Consider the following 21644-nt stretch of genomic DNA (forward strand, 5'->3'; position numbering starts at 1 on the left):
AATAAAACCAATATGAAATGGAGCACATTACTTGAAATAATTACATACTGGAAGCATGTAAAAGCCCCCATAACAGAAAACAAACATTAAATTGTTAATGTATATATTTTTTTTATAGTTTTTATGGGTGGAAATGTTGTATGCTTGGGCAGACACACACGCACACTCACAAATTTAAAAGCACGATCCTCTCTTCTACTCACACAGCAGTTCACACATACATACAGGACATGCGCACACACACTGGCCCACACAACCCAATAGCCATTGACAACAGTGCCCTAGCAACCATTGGGCATCATGCCAAGTCACTGAGGTTGCCTGGTACTCTGTTCCCATGGTAACATTTTCTGCCTTTGTAAATAAGGTACGAGGAGAGTGAAAAGCTGTGGTTTGGGAGAAGCAGAATCATATTCTATTTACAGAAGAGACAGCAAATGAATGACCTGTAGGTACTTTTACCAAAGATTTGCGTTCACATCAGTTGGGGTTTCTGTTGTCTGGGTCCAAACCACACTGTCACATTTCATTTAGAAAACTACAAAAGAGACAAATGAGAGACAAAAAAGAAAATGAGAAACTTGTGCTCATCCCCAGTTTTCTCATGACTTATCTTTTATTAAATTAGATTATCAATGGTCAGACACAACTGTGGGCTCTGAAGTTAGTCATTTATGTTGGATGTTGTGAGAATATCAGATTTTTCAATTTGTTTGTCAATATATTCATGTTTTTAATAAAATCTCCTAATTTTTTTTTTTTTTTTTTTTTTTTTTTTTTACATTGACTGCATATTACATAACAAGTGCAATCACCCCAAAAGCTGTTCATCCATCTGTAATTTGAAGTGGGTTAGTGGAGATCCTTGGCTCTGAGTTGGAGAACTGCTTTGCCTCCATTCCTGTCTATGCAGCACTTCCAGGTACTTGCTGTCATTTCCCCTTACATTTTATGGCTCCTGTCACTGTCAGTGTGCGTCTTCTCGGAGTAGACAAGTGGATCCACCTGAAGCCTGTTGCTGCCTTTGATGGCAGACAATAATTTGTGTGTGCATTTATTTTTATCTTTACAAATTGGTTTCATCAGTTGATATGAAGCTCATGTAGGCTTGATAGTAGTAATTAGCTCTCTACTTGATTTGTTTTTTTGTTTGTTTGTTTGTTTTTTCTCCACTAAAAAAAGCTCTGTTCCCTCTTTTTGTTCTTCATTGGCCCACTGCTGTTGACACATTTTTAATATCTGATATATACATATTGAAAAATTTCAAAACAGGATTCACAGTTTCAGTGTACTTCATTCTCTGAGTCTTGGGATTGATTGTGTCAGAAATAGAAGTCATACAAACCAGCCATTAACGTTACATTTAGTGCAAGTGAACGAGAGCAAAATAAGTAGAATTTTTATTTCTTAAATTAAGAGAAAATAAGTTGAAAATCAAGATGTGTACTTTGTTCTTTCCTGAATATATCTTAAATGATGGGATTTGATGGGGTTAAAGGATTTAAAGGAATTGGGGAGGTTAAAGAAATTTGGTCTTACCAGCACAAAAGTAATTATGTAATGATGCAGTTATTAATAATGGCATGTTGTTGGTCAGAAAGACAATATGGACTTCACATCTAGCAAGATGGTCACTAGTTATTTTAATATTGAAATTGTTATTATTGTCCCAGCTGTAACTGTCAGATTACCATGTGTTGATGATGTAAAACATAATCGAAATCCTTGTCTGTAACACAGACTGAGGCTTTTATTCAGTATTCTCTGCATAAAAGGTTTTCTCTTTGCTCAATAATGGCTGGTAATTCAGCAATTATTGTTTTGTACTGGTAAAACAGCAAGTTTTGTGCAAATTAATTAACATTTTCGTGCCATGCTCTGTGCTTTCAGCATAATTAATTTGTTTTTGCTCTCAAAAGAGGCGTAACTGTAGTTCTCACAAACCCTCACCTGACCTAACACCAGCTGGCTTTTGGGCTCATAAGCCACCCAGGCCTCTGGTGCGAAAGCTTCCCACCAGACTCACACTGGCACACAAATATGCCCGGGCAGGTTGGCAAAGAGCTGGCATTGGCACAACCATGCCGCATGCATGCGTGATCTGACTGCGAATGAGACTGTGAGAGAGGTTTGAAAAGGAGAGGAGAGGAATCAAGGGGATGAAGAGGGGAGACTTAGTTCGTATGAACAGAGAGATTGTCAGAGAAAAACAAAGTTGTGAAAGATTTTAGGACTTGAATTGTTTGGTGATGAAGGACAAATAAGATACACAAAGAGAAGTGGGAGGACAGCCAGTGAAAGAAAATGAAGAGTAGGCAGAGGGTGGGCTGTTAAAATGGCAGAGGGCAGTAGAGAGAGACGAGGTGAATAAGTTTGTATTTGGAAACAAGCCAATCTAACGAAAGGGAAAAAACAGTCTTTATTAAAGCATCTGGTGTTACCAAAACCAAGCATATGGTGTTGCCATACCTTTCAATGTTCCTTCTTTGTTGGGTTGTTTTTCTTGTAGAAGTCTAGACGGTTTATGGACGATTCCTTTTCCTTTTCAGTAAAACCCATTACGTTGATTGATTATTATGAACACATCTACTACTTTGCTGTATTTTGATAACAAAGGAGCTAGTTACATATTGAGTAATTAGTAATATACTACTTGTATGTAGGGTCTCAGACTACTACTGTGGCTGGATTTTGGTGCATTGACCAAGCTGAATAGTGGTCTTGCAGCTCAGCTGCACAGCAGCTATAAAGTAATCAATGAGTCCTTGAGGCACACAGAAGCCGTGTCAAAACACAGCCATTGACTGCCAACAGCAGCCAATTTGCTGTTTTCGCTGGAGATCACCTCTGCTACATGTCGAATGTGTGGGTGCACCCCATTATTTATGGAGTATAATGAGAGAGTTTGGCTAGATGGTGCTGTTATACCAAACTGTCTTCCAATTACTCAGTCATTGCATTCTATTTCGTATGTAGAAAATAAAAAATCTACCAATTTCTACATCACCCTCAATGTATCTTGTTATGCAGTAAAAAATTAGCTTCCTTAACTTTTAATGTTGGGAGCTGTCAGACACCATGCAGAGATTCTGATAAAGAAAAGTGAAATCTATACACCAGCAAATATTAAATGGACACATTCTGCAACATTTTTCTATTTCTACTGTCTAGAAATACAGAGTTTCAAGTGCAGACATTGAGTCACTCGTGTTCAATCATTTATCTTTTTTTTTTCCCTCATTTATGCACTCATTCATGTTTGCTCTATCTATGGGTGTTAAAAGGCATTTGTATCGACACAGATGACACTCACATCATTACTGGCCTCTCTGCAGCATTGTTAACTCTATAGGGTGCCTTAGATCTGTGATGTAGGTTGTCCTTATTAATCTAAAGACCCCAGGACGGCGATGTGTTATTCACAACTGCTACAACTATTAAGTAGCATCTGACAATAATCAGTTACCAAGTAAAGTTTGCTCTTCGTAGGATCATTACATATTATAATTTCCCTTTTATGTGACACTCACGGTGGAGAATGATAGAATGAGAAATAATAAGCATAAAGCTGCGCAAACAGTGCATTAAAAGGAGTACATTAAAGGTATCACAAAAGCAACATTTTGCAAAATGATAGTCATTTTCAGTTGGTGTATTAATGCTGCATGCCGGACAAATTACTCCTAAGTGGGACTTTAGTTTTGATTATAGTACTTACAGACAGGTTAAACACTTGTTCTTTACTACCTAACCCAAATATATGTAGTCTCACAGAGAAATGAGAGCCAGTAACAATCTGACATCACAAAGCACAAGGGCCATTCAAATGTTCTGCTCAGTTTTATGCACAGAAAGTGTGAAAAGATCAGAATTATAATGCAATTATATTGCAGAGAGATGTGAATGAATAAAAAAAAAAACCTCAAATTTCAGTGGATCACAAGCTTGGGGGGGACTTTCTTCATATTAGTATATAAAGGTATACTGAGCCTTGTCCCTAGATGAATATTACAACAATATTTGCAGTATGGGAGGTACTAAAACACTAAATGCAAGGTTTATTTTAAATATTGAAACTTTACATCAGGGTTTCTGTCATGTGTGAAATGATGCATAAATACAGAAATCAGCCCATTATAAAAACTTATTATCAGTAAATAGACATTAATAAATCAAGGTATCGGATCTTTTTCAGTTCATTTTCATATCAGCTTTGCTCAGTGAGAGTTTGCTTCTTTTCTATGTCTTTTCTATGTACAATAGAAAACTATATCTATAAAATGTATGTATTTATAACAATTGCTAAATACTCAAACATCTTTTGGTCTTGGTATTTTCTTGGACGTGTGATCAAAGATAGAATATTTCAGGTGTAGCATTAATTATTATTATAATATTAAATCCTCAGTATCTTTGTCAGTCTTGAGTTTTCAAAGAAGTGGTGTTCCTTTGATCAGCTGAACAGATCATATCTGATAAACCCCTTGAGAGACTGTGGCAGCTCTGGAATCTAAGTGTTGGATCAGTAAAACAATAACAGGAGAAGGTGACTTCGAGTTTAACCTCTGAAAGGCGGTAAAATAGCTCTCTGTAAAGCTGAATTGAATCTTTGAGGATATGGAAGATTCCAGCAGCTTCACTTGCAGAAGTAGGTCAGGCAGACGCCTACAGTAAGCAACTGCAGGTTAAGTGCTTGTCTTTGTATTCCAGACAGTGAAGGTCTGCTATGGCCCTTGGTGGGGGGAGGGGGTGTCTTTTTACTGTGTCTTCCCACAAGAGGGAGACAAGTGCACAGAAATGCAGAGTGCAGCTCTTCACCTTTAGCCATATCAGTGTTAAAGTTTGCTCTTGTAACAACAAACCAAGATTTGTTTTCTGTGGTTTTTTTCAATCACATGAGAGTAATTGCAGACTCCATATAATGTCATGAGGATATTATTGTACAGTTCTACTTAAAATAAATGGCCAAACATGATTGGGTTTAACTAAAATTTAGTTTTGAGATAAGTGTATAGATAAAGGAAGGAGAAATGGCAGAAGAAAACAAGACTTTACATGGAGGATGGAGGTGCACCAGACTCCGGCGCTGACCCTACTCCGGTGCTCTGCAGTGTGAGGTAGTTGGTTGTATGGTTTCGCATAATAAACAGCCTGGAGATAACTGTACAACCTTCTAGCTTTCCTTGCGGAGTCACGCTGACTTCACGTGAACACCCTCGACCTTCCATCATGATGTGGTAAGTATGAAGACTGGCACTGGAAAGGACAGAAAGTTATAGAAATGACCATTTAACTTTTATAACCAATATATCAAACCATACTGCAAATCATTTGTTTTTGTTTAATAAATGTGGTAAAAATTGTCTCAAACATGCCAGAGTTATCTTCGGCCTCAGGATTGCTCTTAAATTATACATTATTATACAAAATCCTACCATTTTTTTCTCTTTATTGTGTTTTTGATGGTATACTTCAAACACATTTCTCTTTACTTTTTCATGCCGTCTCTTATTACAGATCAGGTTTGATGTCTGGTTCTGTCAACAGCAAAACAGATGATGTAAAAGTTGTACACATCACATCCATTTTCAGATCTAAAATTCTTCTAACGCATCCTCCAGCAAATTCAGTTTTAAGCCAACAATCATAATGACACAAAAGCAAGCTACAAAACATTTCCAGTACTTACTTTTAATCTAATACAGCTGGATTAATTAGGTTTTGCTTTAGAGGTCCAGCTTATTCCAGACATCAGTTTAACCACCTCGCTCTGCAGTGCTCTCTGATTTGTTATCTGGTGCAGTCTGAGATGGTGTCGTCTCGGCTTTCTGTGGGGTTTCTTTCAGTGCTTTTGTGGCACGTTGTTCTTAAGAACACGGACCATGGTTTCTGATTATGTTTAGTTGGAGTTTGATGGAGAATTTTGAGAACAGAAAAAAACAGTAACTCTGGAAAGGAAGATTATGGTAGCTTGTTAGCATTTTACATCCGGACGGATCAGCCTCGATTTGATCATTTACAAATATGAAATTGAAACTATAGAGAACCTTAAATCTTTCTCATATTTCATTACTGAAATGCACAAAAGCTTAATTTTACGTCAAAACTTTTATTTTTTTCTTCTCAACTTTAAACAAAGGCTTGTGCCATGTCTATAATTTAACGTTTTCAGTGTTCATTAGCTCGGTTTACATGAAAATCTCCTAAATGAGCCCGCTGCTCTGTGGAGTCGTCGCAGATTATGAGAGTGTCCAGGCGTTAGTATCTGTGTGTCCTGAAGCAAGAGGATGTATGTGAACTTGCTTACTGCCTCCACCTCCCTCTCTTTCCTGCATCCCAACCCCCCATCACCCCCACCCGCTCCTGTCCCCCAGTGTGTCTGGCTAGTGGCTCAGACACCCAGTATCCGCATTGCGTTGCAGTGCTCCAGTGAGGAAGGGAAAAAAGAGCACATATCAGCAATCTCTGCCGAGCGCTGCTCTTTTCTGTACGCACACAAAGAAGCAACTCCCCAACATGAACTCAAGGGGAAATTCAAGCGTCAAAACACAGTTGATTTCCACCTGCTGTCTTGTAGAAGAGGCTGGGTCCTGCTTTCCATTTTCCATTTTATTTATTTAGTTTTTATTTTTTCATTATATATTCTTTTAGTTATTTAATTTGTTTAGTTTTTTGCAAAGTAAAGGAACAAAGCTATATTTTCTTCTTACGTAATAGTTCATATGTATGTTTATTTCTTTTATGTCATTGTTCCTTGTAGATTTGGCCCAGTGCATTTTGAAGTAGTTTACTTCTGTTGAAGGTGGTGACGAAGGGCTTTTAATTGATAATCTTGTGATTTGGAAATTGGAAGTGTAGAAGTAGACAAGATGTTGATGAATTATAGAAGGAGAGCAGTGGGGCTGTGGTAACGACAGGGAGGTTAATCACCTTTGCGCTCGCTTTGGCTTTGATCCTCATACTGTGCAAAATCCACAGCTTTTAAGCTCCCTTGTCTGCCTCTTTCCTACTCGTTCCCTCCCTTCCTACACACACACAAACACTTTCACACAGATGCATGTGTGTGGCGAGCGGCGCACAAGGATAAATGTGCGCAAACACCTCACACACACACACACACGCCCCTCCCTCTGAACACGTTGCCTCTCTCTCTCTTCCAGATGCGTTGCAGCGCAGGTCCAAACACACACACACACACACACTAACATGGTAATAGACACCCACATAGAGACGCATTTCATCATGTGAAGATAGTGGTTTTTTTTCTGTCTTCCTATCTTTTCTTTTTTTTTTTAATTTTCTGTCGAGACGGGACGTCATGCCAGGAAAAAGTGTAAAGGGTTAGATAGTAAGAGAGAGACGAGAAGAGAAGGATGAAAATGAGGGGAAGGGCTCAGACGGAGCAGGAGGAGGCGGGGACAGAGTGATAGCGGGTGTTCAGGCAAGAGAACAGAAAGAGCAATAGCTAGAGATACTGCATGCTTGCATAAGTGTCTGTGACTGAGAGTGTGTACGTGTATGTGTGTGTGTGTGTGTGTGTGTGTGTGTGTGTTTGTGTGCGATGTATGCAGGTGACACGGATTTATGAACGAGTGGGTGGGTGGGTGGGGGGGTGTCACAGCATTGTTGTTGATAGTTGTTGGGGGTTGGGGGAAGTGGGGGAGTTGGTAGAACACCAGATAATGGAATCAATGCAACTGTCTGAGAGTGTGTGTGTGTGTGTATGTGTGTGTGTGTGTGTTTGTGTGTGTGTGTGTGTGTGTGTGTGTGAGGGAGAGTGTGTGTGTTTGTGTAGTGTACCTGCCTCATAGACATTGCTTGTTCGGACTCTAATCGCCTGGAGAATTAGTGATGTGACTTGGCAGAGGGAGACAGGCACAAAACAGAGCCAGGGACAGCGCCTGAGCGAGGGATAGAAGAACAGAACAGACAAAAAGGGGAGAGAGAGAAATGAAGGGGTAGCGAGAGGGGAAAAGCTTTTCTGTTCGCCGCCGCGTTCTGCACTCAGAGCAAAAGGAAGACTGTGAAGCTGGGGCAGGACAGGCTGTATGAAATGCTGTTTTCTTAACAAATGGATTAATTGTTGGTTCTTTTCTTTCTCTCAGAGGAAAAATGGATCAGCAAGTCATCGTAGGAGTGTGTTGGGGTTTTTAGTGTGTTAACCTGTTCTTTGTGCATGCACTTGTTGTATGTATTTGCACACGGACAAGAGTGCAAACGGATGTGTGCTTTCATGTAAGGAACAGCAGGCAAAGGCAAATGGTGAGTTCAGAATGACTTAAACGGGCCGCTTAACAAACTGAGACAAGCGGCTCGACTGACCACGTCCATCCGCCATCTTCCTTCATTTGTGTCCACCTTCATGTTTCATTCTAATCGATATGAGTTGTCTTTCTTTACATGAGGATATAGCTCTCATTCTCCCTCTAGCCTCTGGTTCACATCCTCCGCTCTTTGTCTCATGTGCTTTTCAGAGCAGCAGAGGAACTCATAAAACTGGGGCAGAGGAAAATATCTCAAAGCCCAGAGACAAAGAGGAAACAGAGAGGCAGCATATATTCATGTAGACAGCAGTAGACTGTGTTCTGTGTGCTTTTGTAGAGTCGCATGTTTGCCTGCATGTGTGTGCACCTGACCAGAGACAGACTGTGTGAACTCAGGACATGTTCTGGGCTGTTGGCAGATGATGCAGCTGTCATCTGGTGCACTGCAAACTGAGCTTTCCACTTGGGTAGCAGTTGTTTGAACCATTGCTCATATTTGTCATGTGGCAACTGCAGTGTCAGACTTGTGTGACACGCATTTTGTCTGGGAAAGAGTAAATCAGCATTACTCCCTTAAGGCTGAACATCTTTGTCATGGGGGAACGATTGCATAATCCTGCGAGATCACAAGGCCTGTAGGAAATATAAGACGACAGTGTTATCTGCGGCTCCAGGCACAGCTGTCTGTGGATGTTACATGCTTGTGCACATTGCACACTCGGATGCAAATGTATGTATAAAATGTATGATCGCGCTGCTGGAGCTTAATGTATATTTATTCCATCCTCAAGTCCAAGAAGATTATTCCATGTGCACGTGTCTGTCTCCAAAAGCTTGTCTGCCTGTCAGCAGGGGGCAGACAGATGTTTGAATGTCTTACTGCATAGACCTGCACTGACGAAAAGGCGCTGGCGATGTCGGGAAGGAAGACAGTGAAAGGGCCCCAAAAGCTTTTAAATAGCACTGTGTGAACGGATATTTGTATGTTCAGGTATGAACTCTAACCAAATATGGCTCTTTCGACAGGACGTGATCCAGTCCAGACTATGACGACGCCACAAGATGAAATATATCAGAGCGAAGCACATCAATCACCTCATGTAATGTATTTACTCTCTCAATTTAGTGATTATTTCCCTCTTATTGTTAGATATTATGCACAGTTTAAAATTTAAATATGAAAGTTTTATGTCAAGTTTAATCTCACTGAGCTTACATAACAAAATAATGCGGACAAACGTGACATATTCAGGCAGAAATGTGCACCAGTAGCTTTTAATGAGAAACGTCTACAGCTTCCTGTAACATTCAAGTGTCCGTGTTGGAGTTTACCTGGACGAGACGAGACTGACTGTGTCGCTGATCACCAGATGCTCCACTTGGTGTTATTCATTGTCCCTGAGACCCTTAACCTGTGATGATATGAAAGGTCACAGGTGAGGTCCTTGGGAACAAAGTTTCACACACTTGCTTCCAAAAGCCAAAAATAAATGCCAAAGACGAACCGACTTCTATTTCTGCAGCCTGTATTGATGTTAAAATCATGACACCCACAACCAAAAAAAATCTGCCTTATTTTCAGCTTCAGTCACAAAGCGAGGCACCTCAACTGGTGAGAAGCATCTAGAGTCAAATATTCCAGTTATGGAAAACTGAGAAAGAGACCGTCTGCTTTTCAGAAGGGGGCAGTATCTTTTGGCTGGCTTTGTGCACTGAACACTGGTGTTTTAATAAAAAGGCAGCCAAGGGTTGTGACCCCGATATTATGACTCACACAGGATTTTAAAATCTGTTTCCAGAGGCTGTGAAAATTACATCACTCCAGGCTCCACAGACTGGGAGGGTTTTGACAGCAGCTAAGAATCAGTTGCAGACATTTTAACACTTCTTCACCTCTACTGCATGTATCTGTTTTTGTTTAATATGACTAAGTTGGTGTCATTTGTTTGTATATTTTTATGATTTTGTTATTATTTTGTATGATTGAAACTTTGTATGATTTAACTGAATTATGAAAGATTATTCAAATTATGTTTTCTCTTTTAAGTAGAAATTTAATATAAACTATTCCTGATTACAATACAAGCAGAGGTATCAACTGAGTGCAACAGCTATGTGTTTACAGGTTTGAATGAATTAATGAATGATTTGCATTTTTTTGGTGTTTTTATAGTATATTGATACTAATAAAATAATAAAAAGTATAAACTGTTAAAAACTTGTATTGTTTTTATTAAACATAAAGTAAATCTAAGAAATAAGAAGGTTTATACATATATATATATATATATATATATATATATATATATATATATATATATATATATATATATATATATATATATATATATATATAAACCTTATTTCTTAGATTTACTTTATTTACTTTATGTTTAATAAAAACAATACAATATATACATACATATATATATATATATATATATATATATATGTATATATATATATATATATATATATATATATATATATATATATATATATATATATATATATATATATATATATATATAATCACCCTTTTTTACTCGTCTGATGCCACATTGGTAGCATACGATACATTTTTTTTTTTATCCACTCAGAAGTGTAACATAAGATAAACACATGTCAGCATAGTTCAAATCAAATTTCTCATCTTGCAGAAAGCTCAAGTACACTCTCCCAGGTGAATGAAGTGAAAATAACATGATCTTCTCGGAGGCTCTCGCCCTGACACCCAGCCAGGGTGGCTCAGTGTTCCCTGGCTTTCCGCCCTATGTGTATTTGTGCATCCCAGGACAGTTGATATTGATTGTGCAGGAGACAGACTGAGACACATTAGTACCCAGCTCGCTCCTGCTGCTGAAAAACACATTAACTGGCTGCATTGGGAGCCCTGTCTGGTAACCATGGCAAAGCACAGAGGCGGGGGGAGGAGGAGGAGGGCTGAGACAGGGCAGCGGGTTCAGTGCGCAGTCTCTCCGGGGTTGTCTTTCTCAAACGCTCCTTTCCTTTCCTCCGGCCACGTCTGTCATTGTCTCTCAGCCTCTATTTCCCTTCTTTGAACTGACAGCTTTTCTCTGTCTTTCCCCTACTCTCTTTCTCTTTCTCTCTCTCTCTCTCTCTCTCACACACACGTAAAAACACACACTTTCTCACATACACACAAATAAACACATTTGCATATTTATTTTTCCTCTCTTGCATTCTTCTTATTGATGCTGGTCTCTTCACTATGACCTCAAACTCCACCCCCTTATCCAACAACCCAGTGCAACATAATCTGCCTCTTTCTAGTTTTCCTTCCTCTATCCTTTTAAATCCCACTGCCTTTGTTCTTAGACAACATGATCGCCATTTATGTAAAAGCATGATAAAGACAAGATGGACTTCATAGTAAAGATGTGGGTTAAACGACCTGAAAGAAGACTTGCAACGTGGAAATTCATGGTAGTTTAACTTCTAAATCAGTCATACCACACATGCATACCAACTTTAAATATATACAAATGTAAGCATAAACATATTCCTAGATTATGTGCATTACAAACTGTTTTTATGAATTCTTAAGAGTGCTTTCTCCCATGAGAAATCTTTGAAATGAAAACCATTAGCCGAGTCCAGTGACTTCATGAATAAAACACTGTCAGGTCGTACAGATGTTGTGCCTTTTAAATAAGTCACTGCTACGGTGACAATTAATAGTAAAGGCATAAAAGACATAACAAGGCGTGCAATTAGGGCGTAAACTTGAAATTTCATTTATATCAGTCACACAGTGTTACATAAACTCGGCTCCAAGATTTGCAAATATAAGCATCATAAGATACAAGCTATACAATGTAAGACTGTAGCAGCATTGCTGAGTGGATAGAAATAATGGTTCATGCTTGTGAATTAAGTACAAGAACTTTGTTCCTTCTTTGCTTAAAACCTAATTATCTGATCCTAAAATAAAATGTAATTTCTATTGTACTTATTTTCCCACATATAAATATAGTAAAATTTTCTTTAAACTGAAATAAACTATAGTAGCTGTTTAATTATTTTATGTTCATGCATGCAAGTAGCTCACACTGACACCAAAAAAGAACAAAACACAGCTCTAGTTTAACGTGATAATGAACTGTGATCTATACTGCAACAAAAGATTCCTCTCCCTCACTGCTTTTTTTCTGTTTCTCTAGAGGAATTAATAATGAATAGCTGACAAAATCATCGAATGACCAAAAAAATAGTATGTTCCCACAGCGTATGTTGACAAGGCAGCAGTGAGTACACACATTCTTCATCTTTAATTAAAACCCTCACATTTTAAATAAATTCTTCTCAAGATGATCTTGGCTCTTTTATTGTTGATTATAATGTCATTTGGTTTTGTCCCTGTCAACATTCCAACCCTTATTTACTTATTAGGTTTCAGTATTATGATCATATTAATAATATTATGTGATTTAACAAATAATATATTTTTATTGAGTTCTACACGGCAAAGTGTGCATGTCTAAAGTTTCATTTACCTGGCATGTTGGACTTGAAGTGTAATAAGTATTGAGTTTTTGAATTTGTCTCTAGGGGGCAGAGCTGAGATAAGTTCAGTATCAGACTGGGGAAGCAATGCCTTTACATCAGTGAAATACCCAAATGCTCGATTAAATTTAAACTGAAAAACATTTTCATGTTTCTCTATTTCTTTCTTCTTTAACATTGTCCGTGTTAGATGTATAATTTCTCTCACAGTTGTAGGTGCTTTACTGGTTCAGCCAGATTCAGTTAGGCATTAATGATCTTACGCAGAAAATCAGTTAAAAAAAAAAAAAAAAAAAAAAAAAAAGGATGGAGTAAAAGGGAATAACTTGGTTCCAAATCTGAACCGGAACTTCACTCTTGTATATGAAGATGTATTTTTTGGCTTTTTTTCCCCTTTAACTCTGCCAAATCAGACCAATATTATATAATCAATTTAGTTTTGTTTGCCGGCAAAATAACACATCCATAAATGTAAATTCTCAAATAAAAAACCCTAATTTTAATCTTTACAAAAGAACTGAAACAATACCTCACAACAATAAAACATACTAAAAATAAGAAAGCTGTTAAAATCACAAATTTATCTCTGCTGTTCAACATTTATTGAAAAGCATATACTACTTTGTACTCTGTATTCTCTGATCCTCTATCTTTGTCCCTGTTCATGTTCTGTACCGCTTTTATATCTTGTAATGTCCTATTGTTAATAAAGTTTTGTTTTTAAAAAAAGGAGTAAAAGGCGTGTATTGTTATGAAGATAGCAATGTGGGGAGGAAAAACAAACAAACAAACAAACAAACAAACAAAAAGAGGAACCAGCGGATTTCCTCCAGTCATCGGAGCTCAACCGGAACATAAAACCTAAGCTGTGGTTTCTTTCAGAACCTACCAAACATCACGGACGACCGGAAGCGGTCGCAAATTTTGAACAGCCATCACAGCAACAATAAACGCGCACTTTCACTTTACGGTATGTCTACTGAATCAATATTTTATGAAAAATTAAACAAAAATATTACAGGATACTACTTTAAAACGAGACGTGTACTTCGTTGACTGCAGCGTTTTCTTGTCATCACACCGCTAGCTTCTCTATACATCGCCGTCGATTTAGAAGCTGACTATTACCTGGAAAACAATCTGCTCCATAGTCTCAGCAATATTTTAAGGCCCTGAATGTAAATAATAGCATTTTTGTAGATGCACTTCCACATCATAGGATATTTAACGCCTTTCTTAATAATTTGCTTTTTTTTTTAGACTGCAAGCATTTGCTAAAGACATTGCAATATTAATGCTTTTTGCACGTAGCTGTTATTTGTGGATAGTACTAATAGGACTCCATTGCTGGTTCACTTTCCCGCCGTTACAAGATTGCTGTCCAGGAAATAGACCGCGCCGTGAAAACCCAATGGGAACTTGGCTTCTTGTTGATACTTTCCGGTCTACCTTTAAAGCGCTGTTGTGCCAGCAGAGAGCGTCGTTACCTCGTTTTCACATAGAAGGATAGGGAAAATATTAATAGTAATAATAAATAAACACGTTTTTAAATAGAAAGACAAATTCACATAAAACTAAAATGTAATATTTTAAAATGTTTAGCTAGACATTTTAATTGGATGTGGTACATCTGCATTGGCATGGACATTTTTTTTTGTTTCTATAATCCTATTGTTATAATGATACAATTTTTAAATAGAGCAAAACTAAGTATTTAATATTTTCTCTTCATGTCTACTGAGCACATTAATCTTATATTGGTAGTTAAGAAACTTTATTTTTGTTCAATTGCTTTTGGGTGAAATTTCAGTATGTGGCCTTTTAACATTTAATGTTTGCAACACTATATTTAAGATGTTGTGGAAAATTCTCTTCCCTCTCTGTGATGTGTTTCTTCCATTTTACTGCACAGATGGTACCAATTGTTTTGTGGCCATTTTCATTTTGGAACTTGGCCAAGCGCTTTTGGCTATACACTGTATTGACTGATGCATCAGACTGTTAGATGTATTTTGCCTTGATATCCATCAGAGAGTGATTAAGTTTGACCGAAGGCACGCCCAGATGACTTCTTAGTTTCTAGGAAAATTGAGCATACTCGTTAGCAAAGAGGACAAAAATGACACCAATTATAGAAACTGGTGCATTTAGGATTTTATATGATAAAGGGTGCAGGAACTAACTATTTGAATTTCTCAAGAAATATGTGTTTATTTGTTTAATTAGTATCTTTTTTAAAAGAAAATTAACAACCCTTCTCTGACTCTTTAAAAAAAAAAAAAAAAAAGAATCCCCATAACAACAAAACTGCAAACCACTTTTTTCCTTTTTATTTGGCTTCAATCTGTAAAATAAGAAAAACAGACCAGCTTTTCATTTTTTTATTTAGTCTCAGTAAAATATTAAGTTTTTGTCATTTAATGGTTGAAGCCTTGGTACACTCATCCATAAACCTGTTATAAATGTTTTAGCATATATCAGATTTAAATATTAGCCTCTGCTGTGTAATAATGGTGAGAATAATAATAGTGATAATAATTTATAATAATGTAATAAAAATAAATAATTATTCCTTTGTCATTGAACAGGTGCAGACTGACAGCGTTCCAAGCTGAAGGCAACAGTATGGAGGAGGAAATCACCATGTCCGAGACAGAACAAGGGGATACTATAAGCAGTGAAGGAGAGGCCGGTGGACATCTGTCCAACAGTCCAGTTAAAAGGGGGAGGGGGAGGCCACAAGGTACCAAGAAGCTGAAGGTTTGTGTTACAGACGTTAACACAGAGCTGATGTCAGTTAATTCCAATGGTGAGCCCGTGCAGCCCCGAAGAGGAAGAGGGCGTCCAAGACTCTCTGGAACAAAACACACAGGGCGGCAAAAATCAGGAGATGACCCCACCAGCAGCTCAGTGCAAAGTCACAGGGCTAGAGGAAGGCCCAAGGGGTCCAAGAATCGGAGCAGAAATCAAAACAGTTCAACAACAGAACAGTCTCCTAGGAGAAGAGGTCGGCCAAAACAACCAGCTAAAGTTGAGAAGGCTGCTGCTGAAGATTTGCTGAACGGTGGCTCTGATGCACCAAAAAGAGGGCGCCCAAAAGGATCAAAGCGCAAGTCAGAAATAAGAGGCGAGGAAGAGAGCAGTTCCATGACACCTCGGAAAAGAGGTCGACCGAAAGGTTCTCTCAATAAGAAACCCAGGCTGGTGAGCAGCGAGGGGGAAAGAGGTTTGTTACCTCGAAGGGGAAGGCCCAAGAAAGATACAGAAAAGAGGAGTGCCGGTCTCGGCACATTGGGCTCCCAGCCAGTAAAGAGGGGAAGAGGTCGGCCCAAAGGATCTTTAAATAAGAAACCCCCTGCGTATCGGGTGCTCAGTAAGGTAGGCCGGCCTCCAAAAGTATCGGTCCTCAGTGGGAGAGGGAGAAAGCGTGGTCGGCCACGACAGCAACCAGGCAAACGAGGAAGACCGAGGAAATACCCTCTGCCCTCACCGGAGGAGCTAAAGAGGCCAAAAGTATGGAAACCTCTTGGAAGGCCGAGGAAATACCCACGCGTTGACCCTCCAGAAGGGCCTCTAGCGACACCTCGCAGAGGTCGCGGTCGACCCCGCAAGTCAGATTCCAAGAAAGGTGCTCACCTCCGCAAGAATTTGCCAGCATCTCCATCCACACCACAAAACCTCAACAACGAACCTCAGAGAAAAAGAGGCCGTCCCCCAAGCTCCCTAAGAAATGAAAATGATGCTCCACGGAAAAGAGGACGCCCTAAAGGCTCGGTCAACAAAAACAAAGCCAGAAGTGAGTCGCAGCTTGACGGCGCACTCCCCAACCACTCGAAAGCAGGGAGCGATTTGGCCGATGTTGGGATGGAAAATAAGGCAAAGCTGGCAGCAAGGGAGATGGAGCCCAACACGGAAACGATACCCATCAAACATGGAGAGGCTACTGAAGACACTGTCATTGTTCAGGATGTAAGCTTTGATATTAGTGACCAGGCTTGATGAACGATCCAGTCTGACCAAAAAAGCAGGTGTAGTTATTGCTCTTAAAACACAGAATACATTCTTGTCCTGAAAATAACTTTTTTTTAAAACATTTTGTCAGTTGGTTAAATATTCAACCGTTCTTTTATATATATGTGTATATATATATATATATATATATATATATATATATATATATATATATATATATATATATATATATATATACATACACACACACACACACACACACACACACACACATATGTGTGTGTGGGTGTGTGTACATATGTATACACACATCCACTGCCAGTCAAAAGTTTGGACACACTTTCCCTTTAAATCCAATGGGAAATGTGTCCAAACTTTTGACTGGTCGTGTGTGTGTGTGTGTGTGTGTGTGTGTGTGTGTGTGTGTACGTATGTATGTATGTATGTATGTATGTACACCCACACACTTCTGTCACCAGTAAGCAGAAGAACTAGTAGCCTACTCTTCTATTAGAGCTGGCATGTGGAGGTGATTTTTTTTTTTTTTTCTAGACTAATTGTTCCAGTTTTCATTCAGCTTTCAGATGTAGTGTCGTGAGTCTAGTTATAGTAACGCAGTCAATGGGGAATGACTTGGAAGGGTGGGAGAAAAAAAAATACAAATGTTGGTAAAAATCAAAGAAAACAAGTGAAACTGTAACAGGTTTCTGTAGGTGAGTGCAGTATTTCTTGTAGCTTTTCTCTTTATGACTAATGGCTTCATCTGAGCAAAAAATGTAAGTTTTCTTATTTTGTTTTATTTTTCTTTTGTAATAGATATTTCATAAGCAAATGTAAAGTTCCCCCCAAAACTCTGTTGAGTTTAGGTTTGTGTATACACCTATATCAAAATATTGTAATATTGCACAGGAGGAGAGACGAAAGGGATTTTGATATCAAAGTATTGAAAATAATTTTTTTTAAGAGTCTATATTTGGCATATCGTAGAAGAGTTGCCAGATATGATACACAATTTCAATTGAATCTGTTATTAAATCAGAAAAATTATTGCGATGATTTTTTTTGTCTGTCAGACTGTTTCACCATCGGGTTTAAATGTGATCATTGAGATGGGTGGCAAAGTAAAGGAAAAGATCAATGCTGGGTGTTTGTTGGCTCTGTTATGCATAAGAAAAAAATATCACATTAAATCACAACATGGTTATCATTTATTATAATCATCATGATGGGAGTGTCTTTGGGGCTTGGGACGTCAATGAATTCAGATTTTCAAGCTGTTTTGATGGCCAAACACTATATTAAAGTCCTCGTTACTCTGATTACAACACCCTCTAATAGCTTTTGATCATATTGAAAAATCTTTCATTTGGCATCCAGTCAAACATTAAATCATCTTTGTGGGCTGAGCTCTGTGGCTTTGTCTCAGAAGGTGCTGATTGTCAGAAACTTGTCCACCACAGCCTGGACCGATCAGTGTAATGTCATCAGTAACTTCACACTGATGATTGAAAACTTGTCTTTGAAGCCTTAAAATGGGAAAGTTTTGATTTTAATCGTATAAAAAAACAAAACAAAAACATATTCATGTTTTTGTGTTATTGGTATAGGTGTCTATGTGGTTTTTCCTTTATTTTGTTACCCATCCGTTTAAGTGTCATGCCCCCATCTCATTTTTCTGCCCTTAGACGGCCAAAATGTCAGCTGTAATAAGTTTTAAGTTAAAACTTTGAATAACACAAAACATTAAGAGATGTTTGTTCTAAAGTGGGACATATTTAAACCCCATTCCCAGTGTTTTTATGATTATTGTGATTTTATTTAACTTTTATTTAACCATAAAAATGTTGAGATTAATTGTTTCCTTATCAAGTGTCTGGGCCAAGATTCTTCCTGAAACAAAGCCTTGTTTTGTTTTGGTTTTTTTTATGACTTTCTGTGAAGTCTTAGTGCGTTTTGTTTTGTTTTGTTTTTTTTTTGTTAGTATCATTTCACAATTGATCGTGGATACATATTTGTTTTGCCTTATTGCCAAAGCTTTGAATGTACCACTCGTGTTCATGACATGCATTCCTCAAGAGGACAAAACCCTTTCCTGTTGCTAAGAGGAATATTTTCTCCTTTGTTCTTATTTAGTTTCAGCTGTCAACATGTTGGAGCCATTTTACTGTTTTTCTCTAAATGTAGCTGAGGCCTTTTCTCTCTTTTTTTATGTTTTGGGAATAAAATCAAATTGGATTTATTTCCCAAACATTCATTTATCTGACTACATTGTATAGTGTGACTTGTATACCATTATTAACAACTTTGTGAGTTGGACAAAGAGATTGACTGTTTTAAAAAAGACAAAAAAAAAGTTAAATTTGACCTGGCTTTGTGAGATCAAAGTATTTTAAGTGGATATTTGCATTTTTGTGTTTTAAAGAAGCTAATTTGTGAGATTACAGTTGAAATAAAATTGTTCATCTTGCTGTTTTATTTCTCAAAGTGTGTTTTTGGATTTGTTTTTTGTTTTGTGCCATTGTTTGAGTCCAGTTTACATAACTCTGTGATGTAAAGTAACACACAAACAGTGATTGGCTGTTTATTACGATGTCAACGCCTTCACCAGTCTTGTTTGTGACCTCACTGGTGGACTATGCACCTGAGTCATTGCTGGAGAGAAGGTTGTGTATTTAAACAGATGCGTCACTACAAACTACAAAACCAAACCAGGTCATAATCCATGGGATGAAATCTTAAGCACATTAAGCTCTGAAATGATAAATGCTAAGAAACTTTCACCAGTCTTCTCAAATATTGAAATAGTTGTTTGACCAATAACCCTTGAAATTCCACACAATACTAAAAATGTTAAGTTTTAATAATGGATCATTTTCCTGGGCAGCTGTGCATCAGTAAGAGAGCTCACACAAAGTTTAGAGCTGAATTGTGACGATTACCATAATGCATTTGGCAAAGATAAATATGCAAACTGCGTAGAGAAAGCCAAGAAGCATCAATCTCTACAGGGAGATTTTAAGGTAACTGTAGGCAAGTTCAGTCCTTGAGAGCTGCAGTCCTGCAAGTTTTTTTTTTGTTTTGATATGTTTTTTTTGGGGGTTTTTTGTTTTCCCATTTTTCTGTTTCAATAACCATGACTGGATACAATAGTTGCAGAGCAGAACTGGATCAGCTGTGGAGTCCATTCAGTTTGAAATGAGGTCTGTTAGAGCAAACAAAAACTATGTGACTAAACAGCTGCTTTAGGACAAAACTTTCCTACCTGGTTAAAATGGTCTCAACAGTATCAACAGATCACTCTGTCCTTTCACCACCAAAAACTAAACACCTGTAGAGAAAAGGAAATGGCTACATTTCTGGACAATGAATATATTCTAGAAAATATATTAATCCAAGAGGAGGCCAACATGTTACTGTTATCATCTAATGATACCACCCATGTGGTGGTATCATTTTTTCGATTTTAATTAATAAAATCCAGAAAATGTGGCACACCTGTTAAATCGCACTAAGTTTAAATAATTCTGATATATTCATTCATATTCTAAAGCATAGTCTAAAGCTAAAAATAAACTTGCATCACCTCATTCATGAAAGTCTCTGTCATAAATAGTATGCATATAATTAAAAATAAATTGTGGGCTTGTAGTGGACTAAAGGCTGCTGTAATTTTGATGGAAAAGTGAGAAATTCCTTTTCATGGCATTTGAAAATCTTTCAAACCAATCCCTTTTTTGCAGTCTGGTTTTAAGAGTGACAAGCCAGGTAATGCGCAGATACTCGGCCCATCCATGGAAAATAAGTTATTGTATTTTTTGTTGCTATGGGGTTTGCACTGAACTCGTATTGTAATTTCAGAGTGGTGTTTCAAAGCCCAACCTGTATAGGATAACCCCTTAAAAATCCTATCATTATGTTTATACCTTGGCATAAATCACAAAGTGTTTTCAATTCGACCAACAAACAAAAATACTCAGTTATTTAAGATTTATTTTCAGGGATTTATTTTGTTGTTGTTGATTTTGCTTGTTTTTTCTTTTAGTACGACTTGGTAGTTTCCTAAGTTATCTTATTATCAATCAATCAGTCAAGCTATTAAAGACACAGGGTTTAAGTTAATAAAATATAAGATTATAACTGCAACTTGGTGAGCTTAGTAAAGACAGAGTTTTTATTTAATTAATTATTGGGTTTTCAAACAACAGTGTGCCTGTTTTCTTAAATAAATATTTCGGGTTAGTTACTGTAACTTAAGGGCCAGTTTCGACCAGAGTAAAAACGACAACGAGGGAATTACGTCAAATTTGAGCGACGTTAGCCTTAAGGTTTTTCGTGTGACGAAAAAAATACCAGAGTGATACCTCTTCGCTCGTGCTCATCTCTGATTCAGTGGTAGAGACTTCCCACCTGGCAGGTAACTTCTGACTTTACCAGTAAGAAACAGCTGAACTGGCCGCTTAAACTAAAAGATGCGCCACGTTTTGATGATGTGACTAAAGGAAAATCAGGTACGCTTGAATTATTAACGTTTAATATTATTTTGTGACAGTGACTGCGGTAAGAAGGGAAAAGTTGACCAAGTTTCAGCTTCATCCTGAAACTACGTTCCTCACGGCTCAGCAGGCCTCTGTAGCCTCGTTAGACAGGGTTGAAAAAGGTTGGCGAAAACAAAATATCGGGAGAAAATAAAACTTTAGGACTTTAATTGGCAAAAAAATTATTTTTTGAAGATCTTCATCACTTACATTCATTGTTTTTAAACAGGGTTTGTAGTTTAATCTATTATCACGCAAAGCAAGTTATAGAATAAACCTTGTTTTTATCTAATATTTACACAAGAAAACTGCATAAACCTAATTCATGCCCACTGTTTTTAGTTGT

At 37.7% G+C, this 21644-nt stretch overlaps 1 protein-coding gene across 1 annotated transcript; it reads left to right on the top strand.

The window, feature by feature from the left end:
* The first annotated feature begins 13697 nt into the window (after positions 1-13697).
* Positions 13698-16806, top strand: LOC306770156 (uncharacterized protein). The gene is made up of 2 exons (XM_079258979.1): positions 13698-13761; positions 15380-16806. The coding sequence occupies exon 2, from the start codon at positions 15417-15419 to the stop codon at positions 16788-16790; it is 1374 nt and encodes a 457-aa protein (XP_079115105.1). The 5' UTR covers positions 13698-13761; positions 15380-15416; the 3' UTR covers positions 16791-16806.
* The last annotated feature ends 4838 nt before the right edge of the window (positions 16807-21644 follow it).

The sequence above is a fragment of the Telmatherina bonti genome, assembly GCF_933228915.1.
Source record: "Telmatherina bonti genome assembly, chromosome: 19".
In the NCBI taxonomy this organism is placed as follows: domain Eukaryota; kingdom Metazoa; phylum Chordata; class Actinopteri; order Atheriniformes; family Telmatherinidae; genus Telmatherina; species Telmatherina bonti.